Raw genomic sequence first — 18,164 nt, 5'->3', positions numbered from 1 at the left:
TATCATAATTTTAAGCAAAAAGATAAGATTTTTAAAAACTATGTGTTTGAGCCAGGCATGGTGGCTTGCATCTATTCTCAGCACTTTGGGAAGTTGAGGAGGGAAAATTGCTTGAGTACAGGAGTTCAAGACCAACCTGGGCATCATAGCGAAATCTTGTCTCTATTAAAAAAAGAAAAAGAAAAAGAAAAAGAAATAGCCAGATGTGGTGGCATGTGCCTGTAGTCATAGCTACTTCGAAGGCTGAAGAGGGAGGATTCTTGAGTCCAGGAGTTCGAGGCAGCGTTGAGTTGTGATCATCATGCCACTGCACTCCAGCCAGGACAACTGAAACTCAGAAAAAGATTATATTTTTGAATACATAAAAAAATAAATTTTCAAAACTAGCATCAAGTTTTAAAAAGCATTTTTCCTATAACCTTTGTAGATGAAACACTTTGAAGAAAAAGAACATGGTTTTGAGAGAAAATGTTACTATCTAAAAAGGGAATCATATCATAATATTGTATTTCCTCAGGCCTCTTTTGTAGCTTTCATATAAGTTGTTTGTATGGAGAGTAAAGAAAATGGAGATAGGAAATGGAAACATTATAACATAGATTGGCTGATTAATGTCCACACTTTTCACATTAAATATATTAGCACAAGCTTTAAATCAGTAACTTTAAAACCATCTACTATCAAAGAAACAAAGAAAGAAAGACTTTCTGGAAATATAAGGGAAATGGTAAAGAGAAAAATGAAGAACAGATTCCAACTTAAGAACTTAGATGTTTTTGATGATAATATGAAATCACTTGAATTTGCAGATGTACCAGGTAAATAAATAAGCTTAATAGAGATTAATACACATTTGTTGAATGGATGCTGGAGACATTCCTTTTTTCCTACATAAGACAGGAAATAGGAGCAAATCCAAAATTGAACTAAATTTTAGATAGCCTTTTGGTGATAATTTGATTCAGAATGTTCCATTGTGAATATTACCCCAAAATCTATACAGAATGAAACAGATTCACAGATTTATCCCAAAGTTATCCCAAGCCTCTAAGGGAGTTGTCTGGGTTTTGGGAACCCTTAGGACAGATCTAGTCATTCCAAAAATTATTTAATCTTATTTAATTCTGTCACACACATTTTGGAGATATGATTATTATTTTAGTAGTGTTAAGGGTAAAATTCAATGATGAAATTTTAGCTATAAAAATAAATACAAGCAATGATTACTAAACTTCTCAACTTGGCCACAGTTAGCATTCCTACTGCCATTTCTTAATCTTATGTGGCAAAGCAAAACAAATGTCCATTTAGTAGTTTCCTTATTCTGGAAGTCCTCATGTTTTTCTAATAAACAAGATGAATACATAGATATTTGTTGTTTGATTTTAACAAACAAAACTCCTTATTTAAAATATCATGTTGTTTCTCTGCTTTAGAAAACAAGAACTAACAAGTGGTGAATAAGTACTATATATATCTGCAGAAAATGGTGATAAAAGAAATTGTCTGACATTTACTCTTCTATTTATTGTGTTGCTTTCATAATCTTTTGAAGTGTGAATACAGCTGATAGTTCAGAGCTATGTACCTAGTATAATATTATGTTACAATATAATATCCCAGTAGTAATGTCATCATTATGTTTAAAATGACACTTTTAGGAGTTTGTACTGATAAAAATATACACTTAGGGAACTAGAATAAATTTATATTTTGTCACTGAAATCAAGAAAATATGAAGCGTATAAAAGTTAGATAATAAGCAACTGTTACAGGGATAGAAAAGGTCGCTTTTACAGAAAATCATAAAGCATGCTACTTTGATTTTGATTAAATGTAAGAATTACTCATTACTTGAAACCTCTATTTTGAAAAAAAGTTATGATTTATGAAGGTATGGTGACTGCTGAAGATAATATCACAGCATTTTGTGGCCTGCAAGCTAAAAGGAACTTCAAGGGAATAAACCACATGATATCAGTCATATCCTAGTCTCGACTTCTGTTGAATCAATATTTGATATTTTCAGAAACCACTCAGAATCATAAGTGACTGCACTGATTTTTAGCTAAAACCTCTGTGATATTTATAATTACCTTAAAACAAGATTAAATAATTTGAATTAGCTGTGCCTTCTTGAGTAGTGTTTCTCAAAACTTTCACTATGATCCAGAATAAAAAATAATCTCACATTAGGATTTAAGCATATATACACACACACATATGCACCCTAACAAACTAAAATTTCATAAAGCACTACTTTCCTTTACTGTATAGGAAGTATAGTAATATTTTTATTCCAGTCTACTTCATTTTACTTAATGTGGTGGTAATGCAAGATTTGAGCAATACTTTATTTTTCTTGAAAAATTGTTATAATTTTTGAAATTTACATTAAGGAAGTGCTGGTGCAGTTATGAACAAATGGTTAAATGCTTATATAATAGTTTTTAATTAAAATACTGCTTCATTAATATATGGGCTAATTCTTTATAAAATTCCTAGAAACAAAAAACTCATACAACACGTGAAAACAAGGTACTTGTGGCGTTTCCCCCATATGTATTAAGAAAAGCCAAGGTTGGTTAAATTATTGCAAATTCTTAAGTCATTTAAAGTTACAACATAGCTTCTTTTAAGTTGATTTGATGTTTCTCTACAATTTTTCTCCATTTTTGGCTTTGACTATCTGAACTTTCAAAACTGAAGTAAAACTTGCTGATATGAAGCTAAATTATCTATACTTACTACTAAGTTTTTGGCTTCACCTAACTTAATCGTTGTTTTTTTTCTCGACGGTGCAACTGATGGAACATAGAACTTAAGCATCATAAATCACTAATAGTGTAATTTGAGTTTCTTTCTTAGGTGCTCTAAATCTAAGTATCCTCACATTAAAAATAGACTAATAAGGAGTAAACAGAATGATTAGCTCAAAAAAACATATCTCATTTACTAGTGAGTAATAGCCTCTCATTAAATGCTGATAAATATTGTTGGTTTTCAATTTCAGCTGAACTTTGATGAGCCTCTTTGGTGGTCTGTATAGCTCATTAGACCACCTTGAACAAAGAAACAACCACATATATGCTTAATGTGGTTTGGTCTCCATCTTTCTTCTGAATTTTTGTCTTTCCAAAAAGCAAAAATAACTACAATAACTTATCTTCTGTTACCAGAGATAACTAGAAATTTACAATGATTTAGAAATGAACAATGATGTGGCAAATGGATTTTGCAAATGGTATTTTAGAGACTCCCTAAACACATTTTGAAAATAAGTCAAAGAATGATTCTAAAACAAATATATAAAACAACAGTGCTTGATATAATCTAATCTTGAAAGAGTAAAAGATTCTGGAAGATATTTATTACACTACTCTGAGGTGATGAGTCATAGTTAAGAAAACACCTACAAAAGCCTCCCTTTTTCACCAAAGTCTGTGCAAGGGTCATGTCGCCCACATTTTGAGATAGGGTCATGATAAACAATTAGTAGGTGTTGTCTTTCCAAATTTTTAACAACAGATTTATTCAGACATGGAAAGCTAGATTTAGAAGAATTGAGATCAAAACCTATCGGTGATTAAGGAAATATTAGTTTTTCACAGATGCAATTTACTCAATAATAATTCATAAAGTTGTCTGTTCATTCTATAATGAAAGACAAACATCAGCACGTAAGGGGAAAGTCAGGGAAAGAAAGCTTCCGTGTTTCTGTTTGTTGCTAACTGGTCTCAGGTTCATCCAGCAGAGGACATTGTATTAAGGTAAAATAAAAAGGTTAGTGTTTTACCTTAGACTCCTTAAGAACACATGCCACGTATATTTATACCTTTGAAACATCCTTTTAATGTTTTCACCATTATCCTAAAATAAATTTCCACAATTTTATGTGACTCATTTAACATGTCTTTTGAAAAATAATCTCAATTGTCTTATTCGATTTATGTTGACAACATAAGATTCTTACTTAAATTAACTGCCGTATCCACATCCCTGCATTTCCTTTTCTTTTTCTTTTTTAAAGAAGCACAGCACTAGGTAAAAAGTTCAAACAAATCATAACTAATCATTAATACATCTGTATGACCTGAAACAATGCTTTCATATCACTTCTTATCTCAAGTGTGGGACATAAGTACGTATTGATAGCATACCATCTTTCATGGTCCAGGCTTCCTCATCTCCAGTGGCCAAGTTTTGATAGGAAAGAAGAAATAGAAGAATTGAGTAAGAAAGATAACTTCTTTAGTTAAAGACACACACAATGAAACACATATCAACTGTGGTGCTAATACATATCTATCATTCGTCTAACTCTGAACATATTTAACATATTAATGCTAAATAAATGTCACATTTAAATTTTATGTATTCTTTTGGTTGGCAGATTCTAGTCCCATATGCTTTTTAAAATTTCTTTTTCACTGTTGCATATTAGGATGAACTATTCTAATATGCAAAACTGACATCTCAATTTTTGTGTATTCAAAATTATAAAACTCATATTTTTGATGTCAGAAGAGGTAAAGGTTTAACAAAATCTTAACTTGTCATACATTTAGTTTCTCTTCAAATCTTCTGATTAAATCTCTTTTAAAATACTAAATAAACCTCCAAAGTGTGTGGATTAAATAGAGTTCTGCTCATATTGGGTCATTTGGAATAGGAGTGGGAGTAGGATGAGGGGAGGGGTAGGGTTGATTCCATATTTGCTTAAATGGATTGTTAAATCAAATACATGAGGTTAGATCATCTAGAAATGAATAGAAGACTGAAAACTCTTTTGTTGGCAATTTCCAAATCTCTTTCAACTTTGACATGAAATATATATGTGTGTGTGCATATGTTTATATATACTGAATATATGTTCCTTTCACTTAGTTTTCATTTTAAACATTTATTTATGAACATTTTTAAACATACACAAAATAGAGGGAAAAGCATAATTAGTGCATGTTTTATATCGAATCAAAGTCTATTTATTGCTACTTTATTTATTTTTAACAAATTAATTATTGCATTTTAACAAAATGCAATTCAACTTGTTTAAAAGGAACTGTCTTATGAAACACTTGAAAGATTTTTGGAGAGCAAATAATTATCTCAAAGAATTTTACTAAATCTCTAACATGTGGACCTAATTTTCTTTTAAAAACGAATGAGAGCCGGGCTCGGTGGCTCAGCCTGTAATCCCGCGCCTTTGGGAGGCTGAGGTGAGTGGACTGCCTGAGCCCGTGGGTTCGAGACCCGCCTGGGCAGGCGAGACCTCATCTCTACAATAAAATCAAAAAATCAACCGGGCATGGTAGCGCATGCCTGTAATTCCGGCTACTCCGAAGGCTGAGGCGAAATGATCGCCGGAGCCCGGCAGGTCGAGGCTGCGGTGGCCGGGAGCGGCCACTGCACTCCAGTCTGGGCGACAGAGTGAGACTCCAACTCAAAAAAAAAATATGAATGAGAAGTACCTGGAGATTTTTTTTTTCAAATTGGTACACTGTGTTTCACAGGAGAAAATATAGGTTAATTTACATATTTTAAATATGAAGAATTAAAATATTCAAAGTATTTAAAAGAAAATTAAATTTTTAGAGAATACTCTAAAACTTTTTTCAAAATCTAAGACAAAAGCAAACATTTCAACTAAATGTAGAATTTTCTTATTAAAATTACTAATGACAGGAACTTTATTTCAGAACATGAAAATATATAATGAAAGTAGTGACATAATATAGTAATGTTTAATCATTGAATCTAATAGTTTTCCAGTCATCATTAAAAGCCGTTAATCACTCATCTCAAAATTAAAAAAAAGAAAACACCATAAAATATCTTCAGTGTGATAGACTATTTTACTCATTATAAAACATGCTAATAATTTTTTATGATGTAGTGTGTTAATAAAATGCAGCCTAAGTGTATATTTCAGACTATATATGTCAGACCCAGTTTTATCCTATTTTAAGAAAGTAATTCTTGGTCAGTCATTTTTCTAAAGGCATTTTTGGCATCTTTTTTATTGAGACTATAAAAAGAAGGTTTGACATAGGTATAATTAATGTATAGAGAACAGAAGTGACTTTATCAATATCCAGTGAATGGCCTGTGTTGTGGCACAAATAAATGAAGATCAAGGTACCATGATAAAGAATGACCACAATCAGGTGGGAAACACAAGTGGAGAATCCTTTTCTACTTCCCTCCACAGAACTACCATGAATGCTTCCCAAAGGACACTAGTTCAGCTGAACTACCATGGGTGCTCTGGCAAACCGGAAATGGGGAATTCTTTAAGTACTCTAAAACAGTTTTTAGAGGAATAAAAAACTTTGCATAGCAAGTAATTCACTAAAAATTAGAATCACCTATACAAAGAAAAGCATCTAGTACTAATGAAAAATTATGTCCATTTGTGAGGAAGCAGTACGGGAAAGATTGTTTAATACTGTCTACATTTTTTTGAACTAAAGAAAGGGATAGAGAACTAAAACATTTGATTGTTGGAAAAATTAACAATGGAAAATTCCATTTTAATTCTGATTACAAGAGCAAGCCAAATTAAGGAATATGCTTTGAGAATAAAATGTCAAGGTTTTTCTATTCATCAAGGCTTCTTGGTGTCTGTTTCATTAGAGTGATCTAAAAATGCTTGCACCCATTTTCTTCTTTCTCCCATAACCTCTCTCTAACTTTGCCTCTAAGAATGAGAAAGGAGCAATCCTATCCGGGCTGTTAGGCTGAAGAGGGCCAAGAGGCCCCCTGTGAGTCCAGATAAAGGCTATATTATTAAACTGCAAAACTTATAACTACTATAAACTTAAGAAAAATTCATTCACTCAGCTTGGCACTCCAGAGACTTAAGCAGATACTTAAAACAATGTTCTACAGCTCCAAGCCCCACACAAACACCTAATTTCTTAATTCTTTATGTATATAATGTTTACCAGTAGCAGCAGTTTTTATGGTAATTAACACTTACACTTAAGCTTTTTTTTTTTTGAAATGACTAGTTGAGAAATGTTCTCAATATTTGTTCCTATGCAGAAATGCTTATGCAAAATAAAATAAGGTTCTGTATTCTAGAGGTAATATAAAATCTACTATTCTCTAAGTAGTAACATCTAGATTATAAATATCAGGCTATTGGTATTTTAGCACATTAACATACTAAAATTATCTTTGATATATGTGTTTCTTAGATTATCAGCACTGATATACAATACATACATACTTTTATATTTCTATTTTTGTCTTACTTCATTTCTCCTCTCTTTCAGATTATGCTTAGAAGATTCTGCAGCAATTCTTGGTACTGGATATATTCCAAATCTCTTCAATGTATGACCTCCTGGTCCACTGCATTCCAGCTTTAACTTATTTGTGATCCTTTCCATCATTTTACATGATTTGCAATGGTTACATGAACTTGGGGAAGTAATATTTGCACCATCTCATACTTTACTCACTATGGCACTTTAGGAAAAGAAATTGGAAAAAAAATTTCCAAAGTATTATTTTTAAAAATGAATCTTATTGTGAAGCTTCGAAGAAGTTTTCGAACATTGATTGTTCTCTTAGCTACCTTTTGCTTAGTGAGCATTGTCATTTCTGCCTATTTCCTCTACTCTGGCTACAAACAGGAGATGACTCTTATTGAAACCACTGCAGAAGCAGAATGTGCTGACATAAAAATTCTACCATATCGTTCGATGGAGCTAAAAACTGTCAAACCTATTGATACATCCAAAACTGACCCAACTATTCTACTCTTTGTGGAAAGCCAGTACTCTCAACTCGGTCAAGATATCATAGCTATTTTGGAATCCAGTAGATTTCAGTACCACATGGTAATTGCCCCTGGCAAGGGAGACATACCTCCTCTTACAGATAATGGCAAAGGGAAATACACTTTAGTTATTTACGAAAATATTCTGAAATATGTCAGCATGGACTCATGGAATCGAGAGCTTTTAGAAAAATACTGTGTGGAATACAGTGTTAGCATAATTGGTTTTCATAAAGCCAATGAGAACAGCTTACCAAGTACACAATTAAAAGGCTTTCCTTTAAACCTTTTCAACAATCTAGCTCTAAAGGACTGTTTTGTCAACCCTCAGTCTCCTTTGCTGCATATTACCAAAGCACCCAAGGTTGAGAAAGGACCTCTTCCTGGGGAAGACTGGACTATTTTCCAATATAATCATTCAACCTACCAGTCTGTACTTTTAACTGAATTACAGTCAGAAAAATTCCTTTCATTCTTGTCTAGCAAAACACCCTTTGCAACAGTGATTCAGGATCTGGGGCTTCATGATGGAATTCAGCGAGTACTTTTCGGCAACAACTTAAACTTTTGGCTACACAAGCTCATCTTCATAGACGCCATCTCCTTCTTGTCAGGGAAGAGACTGACATTGTCCTTGGAGAGGTACATCCTTGTGGACATTGACGATATATTTGTTGGGAAGGAGGGAACAAGGATGAATGTCAAAGATGTAAAGGTAAGAACATTTATAAATAACATCATTTGTGTCACCGTGTAGTACTGATAAAATATAATTTAAAATTTTTTCTAGATTCTCAATGACCAAATTTTAAGATGCAGTAGGTTTTAAATAAAATAGCCACAATCTTGAACTTTAATCATTCCTCACACACAATATGCACACACCAGAAGCTTCAGAATGGGACAGAGCAAAAATATCCCAAAGAGTAATTAAACTTAATCTTCTTGCCTCTTCTTAAACTTTGCCCATCCCAACTAGAACTTCTTTGAACTGCCTCCCTTATTCTAATGTATGCTGCAGTTTGTAACTGTGAGACTAATATAATCATAGAATTCTATTTCTAGGCCAATCACTCTGCCAAACTTGGGTTAAAAATTTTGGTTAAAATACAAAATGGAGAAACATTCCAAGACCTTCCTATAACCTCAAGTAAGCAAGGTATTTGCTTCTATGAAATGTTCATACACTTGTAAGTATAGATATTATAAGACAAAATAGTTTTATAGGAAATGTGATATTGGGTTTGGCCTTAGGAGGTTTTCGTTATTATCTCTATTATTAATTTATCACATTACTTTAGGTAACACCACAGTGTTACTGGTAGCACTTCTAAATTATGATCAATTGACTGCATAACAGATTCATCCTGTAATAGCAATTAAATGAAGATGAAGTCAAATATATTATAGTAGATTAGTTAGGTAATTCTGAGAATTACTATTTTATTAAATCTTGATTCAACATTCTCAACTGATCCTTCATTTGTACCCATCTCATCTCATATATAACCAAATTAATTTTTACATATATGATTTTAACAGCTAGACAAAGATAATAGAATACAACTTGTAATTATAAAGAAACTAAAGATTGTTAAGATCTTGTCTATTTTTTAATCTTCTGTTATTAAAGCTGTTTATCTTCTAAAGGTGAAACTTGGATACTGTTTCAAAAGAAAAAATTCTTTCTTTTTAAATTCTAAGACTGATGTAATATTACATGATTAAAACCAGTATAAATAAGTTCACTCTTTAAAAACCTTCAGAGTTGTGAACCAATGAACTGTTTTTAATAATCTACTGAAAGAAGCACCACTTGACTGTGGCCCAAATATTTCCCTTAGAAATTGCTACAAAGAGATGAAGTGACCACAGTTGAGTTCTGTCTAGATTTTCTCCTTACATTTTGGTATTTATTATTCATTTAATTAATACAAATGCTGCCTTTATTTTAATTTTAAAAACATAAGCTTATAAAAAAGCTATTTGTTTCAATAGGTTATTGGTGTGGTTGGTACCTGTTCTGAAACCCTAACAGGAGTGCTTCCTAATCTTAAGCTAAGGAACAGTATTAATTAAAAATTTCTTTATAGTTCTAAACGAATTTGACCAGCTCAGATTCAGCTATTTCAGTGGCATAACCCCAAGCAGAATAATAGGATACTGAAACTTAATAAAGGATTGAACAGTGTCACATGTGGAAAATCAGAAAGGCCATGCACATATATAGATATTTTTTAGTATGTGTATGCACATGTGCATATGGATAGAATTATACATTGTATATTAAGTAATATCATTTGTATTAATGCAAATATTAATTTAACTGCACTTATAGTTAAATATTTAAATACTCTTTATGTCTCCTTTTGTTGTTCCTGATATAACTCAGAAATATTTTGTAAATGACAAATAAAAATTATGTATATATATATATGCACATATATATATGCACAGCATGATGTTTTGAAATAAGTATACGTTGAAGAATGGGGAGATCAAGCAAAATATCATAGGAATTATCTCACATTCTTTTTTTTCTTTGGTGACAACATTTAAAATGTACTTTCTTAGAGATTTTCAAGATTGCAATACATTGTTATTAACAATAGTCACCAGATTCTTTTCAATTTTTTATTCCTATCTAACTGAAATATCATGTATATTAAACATCTCTCTAACTCCCTCACCTTCAAGCCCTATTAACTACCATTTAACTCTCTGTTTTTAAGAGTGCATATTTTTTTTCAGATTCCACATATGAGTAAGACTAACAAGTATTTATCTTTCTGTGCTGCCCTATTTCATTTAACATAATGTCCTCCAAATTATCCATCCAGAAATTACAAGATTTTTCTTTGTTAAGACTGAAGAATATTCCATTGTATATGTACCGTATTTTCATTATTCATTAATAGACACATAGGTTTATTCTGTATCTTGACTATTGTGAATAATGCTATAATAAACAAGGAAGTGCAGTTATCTCTTTGATGTACTGATGTCATTTCTCTTGGCTGTATATCCAGTAGTGGGATTACTGGATCATATAGTAGCCCTTTTTGATTTTTTGTGAACCTCCACACTGTTTTCCACGGTGATTGCACTAGTTTATATTCCCACCAACAGTATGCAAGGAATCCTTTTGCTCCACATCCCTACCAAGACTCATTTGTCTTATCATTTTTTATAATAGCCATTCTAACTGTGCTGAGGTATCTCAGTGTTGTTTTGATTTGCATTTTTCGGATGATTAACAATGTTGAGAACTTTTTCATAGACTTATCGACCACTTATATATTTTCTTTTGAGAAATATTTATTCATAGTTTGCCCATTTTTGAGGCAAATTATTTGTCTTTGCTTTTGTTTTTATTATTGAATTACATGTGTTTGTTATATATTTTGGGCATAAGCCTTTTATCAGATGTATGATTTCCACAAATTTTCCCCATCTCTGGGTTCTCTCCTTAGTGTTGTTTTCTTGACTGTGTAGAGGCTTTTTAGTTGATGAAATCCCAATTGTCTATTTTTGCTTTTGTTACCTTGTGCTTTTGGAGGCATATCTAAACAATCTTTGCCTAGACCAATGTCATGGAGCAGTCCTCTTGTTTTATTTTAATAGTTTTATGGTGTCGAGTCCTACCATTAAGTCTTTAGTCTATTTTGAGTTAATTTTTGTATGTGATACAAGATAAGGATCTAATTATTCTGCATATGATATCCAGTTTTCCTACTGCTATTTATTGGAGACTATCCTTTCCCCCATTATCTGTTCTTGGAAATTTTGTTGAAAATCAAGTGACTATAAATATGTGAATTTGTTTTGGGGCTCTCTATTCTAGTTTGTTGGTCTATGTGCCTGATTTTATGCTGTACAATGCTGTCTTGATTATTATAGCTTTGCAGTACATTTTGAAGTCAGGTAATGTGTTACCTCTGACTGTTCTTTTTTCTCAAGATTGCTTTGGCTATTCAAAATCTTTTGTGATTCCATACAGAATTTAATATATTTTTAAAACATTTTTGGGAAAAATGTCCTTGGAATTTTGGTAAGGATTGTATTGAATCTGTAGATCACTTTAGGTAGCATGAATATTTAGCAACATTTATTTTTGTAATCCATGAGAGAAAATTTATTGATAACTTCTTCAATTTCTTATATAAATATTTTATATTTTTCAGTATATGTCTTTCATCTTTCATTTCATTAAGAAATAAAATCCTTAAGTATTTTATTTTTTAACTATTGTAAATGGGATTTTTAAAACATTTTTTCTCAGATTATACTTTTTTGTTGATTTTGTATCATAAAACTTTGCTAAATTCATTTATTAGTTCTAACAGTTTTGGAGTGGAGACTTTAGGGGTGTGTGTGTGTGTGTGTACAATTTAAATTCTTCCTATCCAATTTTGGTACATTTTATTCTTTCTTATACCTAATTGCTCCGTCCAGAACATCACTTCTATGTAGATGTATGTGGAGAGTAAGTTTTTCTTTTTTATTCCTGAGCTTAGAAAAAACTTTCAACTTTTCGCTATTGAATATCATTTTAGCTGTGAATTTATCATATATGTTCTTTATTGTATTGAGATGCATTCCTTCTATACCTGATTTACTGAGAGTTTTTTTTTTGTCATGAAACCTTGTTGAGTTTTATCCAATGATTTTTCTGCATCTATTGAGATGATCATACATTTTTTCCCTTCATTCTGTAAATGAGGTATATCATATCTATCGATTTGCCTATATTGAGCTATTCTGGCATTCCTCTGTAAATCCCAGTTGATTACGGTGAGCTATTTTTTTAATGTGTTGTTGAATCAAGTTTGCAGGTATTTTGTTAATGACTTTTGCATCGATGTTTATCAGGAATGTTATCCTGTAATTTTCTCTCCCGAGTCTGTGTTTGGTATCAGGTAATACAGACCTCATAAATTGAGTTTGCAAGGAATACTGGCCTCATAAATTGAGTTTGCGAGTATTCTGTCTTTAACTTTCTGCAAAGTTTGAGAAGAATTTGTATTAGTTCTTTTAAAATGTCTGGAAGAATTCAGCAATGAAGTCATGAGGTCCTAGGGTATCCTTCCTTATTATATATCTGTTCAAATTTTCTATTTTTTTTGTGAGTAATTCTTGGCAGGTTGCATGTTTCTTAGGAATTTATCTTCTAAGCTATACAATTTTTTGCTGCGTAATTGTTCATTGTAATCTAATATGATCATTTGCATTGCAATACAGTTGTAATTTACTTTTTGTCATTTCTATTTTTTGTTTTGTTTTATTTTTGAGTTGGAGTCTCACTCTGTTGCCCAGGCTGGAGTGAAGTGGCATACTCTGGCCACTCCATTGCCCACCTGCTGGGCTCTGGGATCCTTCCACCTCAGCCTTCCCAATAACTGGAATTACAAGCACGCACTATACCATGCACGGCTAATTTTTGATTTTTTGTAGAGAGGAGGGCTCTCCAAGTTGCCAGGGCTGGTCTTGAACCAGCGAGCTTAGGCAATTCATTACCCTCAGCCTCCCAAAGTGCTGGGATTATAGGCTGAGCCACTAAGTCTGGCCATCATTTCTGATTTTATTTTTATTTCTTAGTTTAGCTACAGGTATATATATTTTGTTCGTCTTTTCAAAACACCAACTCTTAGTTTTATTGATTTTTTTCTATTGTTTTTCTAGTCTCTATTTCATTTATTTTTACTCTGTTCTATATTTTCCATCATTCTACTAACTTCGAGCTTAATTTGTTCTCTCTCTCTCTTTTTTTCCCCTAGTTTCTGAAGTTATAATGTTAGGTTGTTTATTTGGGATCTTTCTTTTTTGGGGGGGGATAGGTTATTATTTCTATAAACATTACTGATAAAACTGCTTTTACTGCATGGCATAAGTCTTGGTTTGTTATCCTTTCATTGTCATTTGTCTCAAGGTTTTTTTTTCTAATTAATTTTTTAATTTCAAGTTTTTTTAATTTATTTTTTAATTTGACCCACTAGTTGTTTTTTAAATTTATTTTTTAATTTGATTCATTGATTGCTCAAGATCATGTTATTTAGTGCCCATATATTTGTGAATTTTACAAAATTCTTCCTGTTACTGATTTTTAGTTTTATATCATTATGGTCAAAAAAGACACTTGATATTATTTCGGTCTTCTTAAATTTGCTAATGCATGCTTGAGTCCTAACATATGATTTATTCTGGAGAATGTTCTGTGTGCACTTGAGAAGAATATATGTTTTGTTGTTGCTGTATGAAGTATTCTGTATATTCTACTAGGTTCATTTTGTCTAAAGTGTTTTTTAAATTTGATGTTTTCTTATTGATTTTTCTGTCTGGATTATCTGTCCATTATTAAAAGTAAAAAGTATTAATGTTTCCTATTCTTCTTGTTTTATAGTCTATCTCTTCCTTCAGATCTATTAATATTTACATTATACATTTAAGTGTTCCAGTTTTGAATGTGGATATATTTACAATTGCTATAACTTCTGGTTGAATTATCTCCTTCCATCACTATATAATGACTGTCTTAGACTTTAACAGTCTATGACTTAAAGTCCATTTTATCTGCTATAATTTTAGCTATACCTGTTCTCTTTTGGCTTCCATTTGCATGAATGCTTTTTTTCATCCTTTCATTTTCAATCTATTTATGTCCTTAAAAGTAAAGTGAGGCTCTTGTAGGTAGCACATAATTGGATCTTGTTTTTTCTTATTCCTTTAGTAAGTTTTTGTGTTTTGATGAGATAATTTATCCCATTTATATTCAAGGTAACTGTAGATTGGTAAGTACTTACTACTCTCAATTTGTTAATTGTTATTTTTTAATTGTTTTGTAGATCCTCTGTTCATTCTTCTTCTCTTGCTTTTTACCTTTGCAATTATCTTGTCTGGTGGTATGCTTTGATTTATCACTTTTACTTTTTTGTTCATCTACGATAGGTTTTTGTTTTGTGGTTACCAAGATGTTTGCATAAAACATATTATAGTGTTAACAGGTTATTTTAAGCCTATAACAATTTTAACTTGATTGCATTAAAAATTCAACACTTTTACCACACTCCTCACCACACACACACATTTTATGTTTTTCATGTCACAATTTACTTTTTTATATTATACATTCCTAAAATTATTTTAGCTATCATTGTTTTTAATATTTTATTTTTAAATCTTTATGCCACAGATTCAAACCATTTACAGACCTCTATTACAGTATTCTGAATTTGACACTGTGCTTACTTTTACCAGTGAATTTATACGTTCATATGTTTTTATGTTACATATAAGTGTCCTTTTCTTTCAGCTTGAAGATATCCTTTTTAACATTTCTGCAAGACAGTTCTGGTTTTGATTAATTTTTGCACAGCTTCTGTTTGTCTGGAAAATCTTTATCTCCCCATTTCTAAAGCATATTTTTGCCAGTTAAAATATTCTCAGTTGGCAGTTCTTCCCCCCCCCCACTTCAAACTCTGAGTATATCATCCCCTTATTTCATTGCCTGTAAAATTTTGCTGAGAAGTTCACTGCTAGCATTACTGAAACCTCTTCCTATGTGATATGCTTTTTTTTCCTCTTGCTGCTTTCAAAATTACTTTGTTGTCTTTGATTTTTGAATATTTGATTATAATATGTCTTTAGTGTAGTCTTGTTTGAATTGAAACTGAGTGTAGACCCTTAGCCTTTTTCTAGGTGAATATTTGTATCTTTTACCAGATTTGAAAGGTTTCTTGCTAATTTTTAAAAATAAGCTTTCTGACCCTTTGTCTCTCTCTTTTCCTTAAACACTATAATTTGAATATTCTCATCACTATTAATCAAATAATATAAGGAACTTGATTGTACCTGAGAATTGGCAACCTCTTGGGTTACTTATATATTCCTAGAAAATATTGTTTTATAAAGTTAAATAGTCAAGTTGCAGTTTTTACATTTAATTTTTTTTTACTTTATTTTTGTTTAAATATAATTTTGTGGAAAATAATTTTTATTTATGTATATAAAAATTCTGATAGTCTCATGTTCTTCATCCTCATGTTCCTTTTCTGGCAGTATAACATTTATTAATACAGTAGTGGACAAGGAGAATTTTATTGCCTCTAAAGCTCTACCCCAGTTTTCTAGAGCAATGTTGTTGGGTAGCTACTGGTATTTTTTCTACATTATTCTGAAGCAGGATATATGTATTCTGCTACTCAATGTATAAAAAATCAAGGAAAATAGGGATTTTGTGGATAAAAATTCTTGGTTATGTGTGATTGAACTTTCCCTGAGTCACTCTCACAATTATACTAGAATAGTGAGAGCATTGATAAACTTTTCAGACATAACCTTGTCCACAACACCACCTCAAACAGTCTGTGATAAATATATTAAACACGCTACAGATATGCAGATATGTAGGCATATGTATAGCATATGAGATAGAGATTCTGGGTCATACTGTTAATAATGCATTTTACTATTTTTGATGATGTAAAAAAGAACATGAGTTTTTAAGCTGAACTTGAATTCTACCACATAGTTTTGCCTGACCTAACCTATCTACTATTTATCTAATTTTTTTGTAGATTCCTTTATGCCTTAACTTGTTTTATCATATTCTCTCTTAATTAAAGATACTTAGATAAAATTAATATGTCCTTTTTAAGGCAAACAAAATTAAACTCATTGTAACTCAGTAACTGTCATTGGAATACTAATAAAATTTCATTTTATACCTAAAAACTCCAAATGCAAGAGAAAGTTTACTTACGTAAGCTTCTAGAAAATAATTATATTTTGAAAGATGGCAAAATGTTAGCTATCAATGAAGTCTAAAATATGATCATGTTTTGACCTGTTCGTTCTCAAAGCAATCACAAAGTATTCCCTGTACCTGTAAAGCCCTATTCAAAAGGTGACCTCAGACTATTTAAAGTGATATTTTATACAGTTGAACTTATTATTTCCTAGTTCTGAAAGAAACTTCTGTTTTCATAATGGCCTTAATTTCTTGTATGTAATGTTCACTTCAATGATGTACTTTTAGCAAAAGCTAAAATAATAAATTTCCATTCTGATTATTAAAAATCTATTTTCAAAAAGTATTCTTGCAGTCCAGTATCCTAATGGACAATGCTTCACCCTTGATTGGAATATTTGGTATAGTCATAGAAGTTTGGTAGAATTAGAATAATATGCGTTTTTTTTTTTAAGTTTCCCTGAGACATAATAATGCTTTGTTTTCCCAATTAGAGTTTTGAGAAACATAGAAATATAGAAAGTCAGCTTCTACTTGGGAAACAAAATCAGATTTATTGTTGATACTACCAATAATCTTGATGCTTTAATCAGTTTTCTAATCTATTCTGTCTGTTGGCAATAAAACATAGTAGCATGCTTACATGTCTTTGAGGAAATGTATGTATTTATTCATTGATCATCTACTTTACATAAGAATAACATTATTATCAACCTAATAAGATAAAATATGTTAAATTTATTATGTCAGGTCTTATACAAGCCAGCTCAAATTTATCTTTCAACATCTATTCTTACTACTCAGTACAGTTTCTGTTAGGCTTGCTTATTGTCAGTTCCTTCCTTAACTATGGCTTGCTCAGGTCTATCTTGACCTATTTTCTCACCTTCTATGCCTTTACTAAAATACTTTTTCTTAACTCTCATTGAGCGTTTTACATACACGAGAAAACTTCAAAATTAAGTGGGAGAGTTTTTCTCATACATCTAGTTATCCCTGAAAGTACATTATAATGAATCTCAGACAAGATTAGGAAATGTAAATAGAAAATTATTATATTGTCTTTGAACTGTTTGGCGAATGCTGACCTAACTAGAAGAACTGATTTACTTCCTGAAGAAAAAGTAATGTAAGGATAGATTTGAAGTTTATTTCAAAATAATATATTTTGAGTATGAGACAAAAGTAGAAAAAAGTCTATGTTATAGACCTAGAGTCCAAAGTAAGTAGTTATCAGGCTGATTAGTTTGATTCTTCCCCTATATACTATTTTGAATAAATTTGGACCAAGGCTGGTATTAAGACTTGATCTAGATACAACCAATTTAACGATGTCTTACCTGGAATGTCTTCAAGTATTTATTTGACTATGTAGTTTCTGAGTTGAAAACCAAATATTCACAGATATAAAATATAAAAGAAAGAAACTGTGTAAATTTGATGAATAAAACAAAGATGTTAAAATGACAGCTATAAAAAAACCAGTTAATGGTGGGTCATGACATACAGGGAAATAAGGTTTGGTAAGTTCTAACAGCCATTTGAAACAGTCTCCTTCATTTCAAACAAGGAAATGACAAGATGAAAATATATATATATATATATATTTTTTTTTTTTTTTTTTTGGGT

General features: G+C 31.3%; 1 protein-coding gene across 1 annotated transcript in view; it reads left to right on the top strand.

Moving 5' to 3' along the window:
* Nucleotides 1–18,164, top strand: part of LOC103259004 (bifunctional heparan sulfate N-deacetylase/N-sulfotransferase 4) — a 250,617-nt gene that overhangs the window by 29,061 nt on the left and 203,392 nt on the right. Inside the window, exon 2 of the mRNA XM_008056668.2 lies at nt 7,281–8,504. Coding sequence (XP_008054859.2) covers nt 7,527–8,504 — 978 coding nt within the window. The 5' untranslated portion in view covers nt 7,281–7,526. The remainder of the gene's footprint in view (nt 1–7,280; nt 8,505–18,164) is intronic.

The sequence above is a fragment of the Carlito syrichta genome, unplaced genomic scaffold (genome assembly GCF_000164805.1).
Source record: "Carlito syrichta isolate Samal-C Ts95f unplaced genomic scaffold, Tarsius_syrichta-2.0.1 Scaffold302435, whole genome shotgun sequence".
Lineage (NCBI taxonomy): Eukaryota > Metazoa > Chordata > Mammalia > Primates > Tarsiidae > Carlito > Carlito syrichta.
This window is presented reverse-complemented; position numbering and strand designations above follow the sequence as displayed.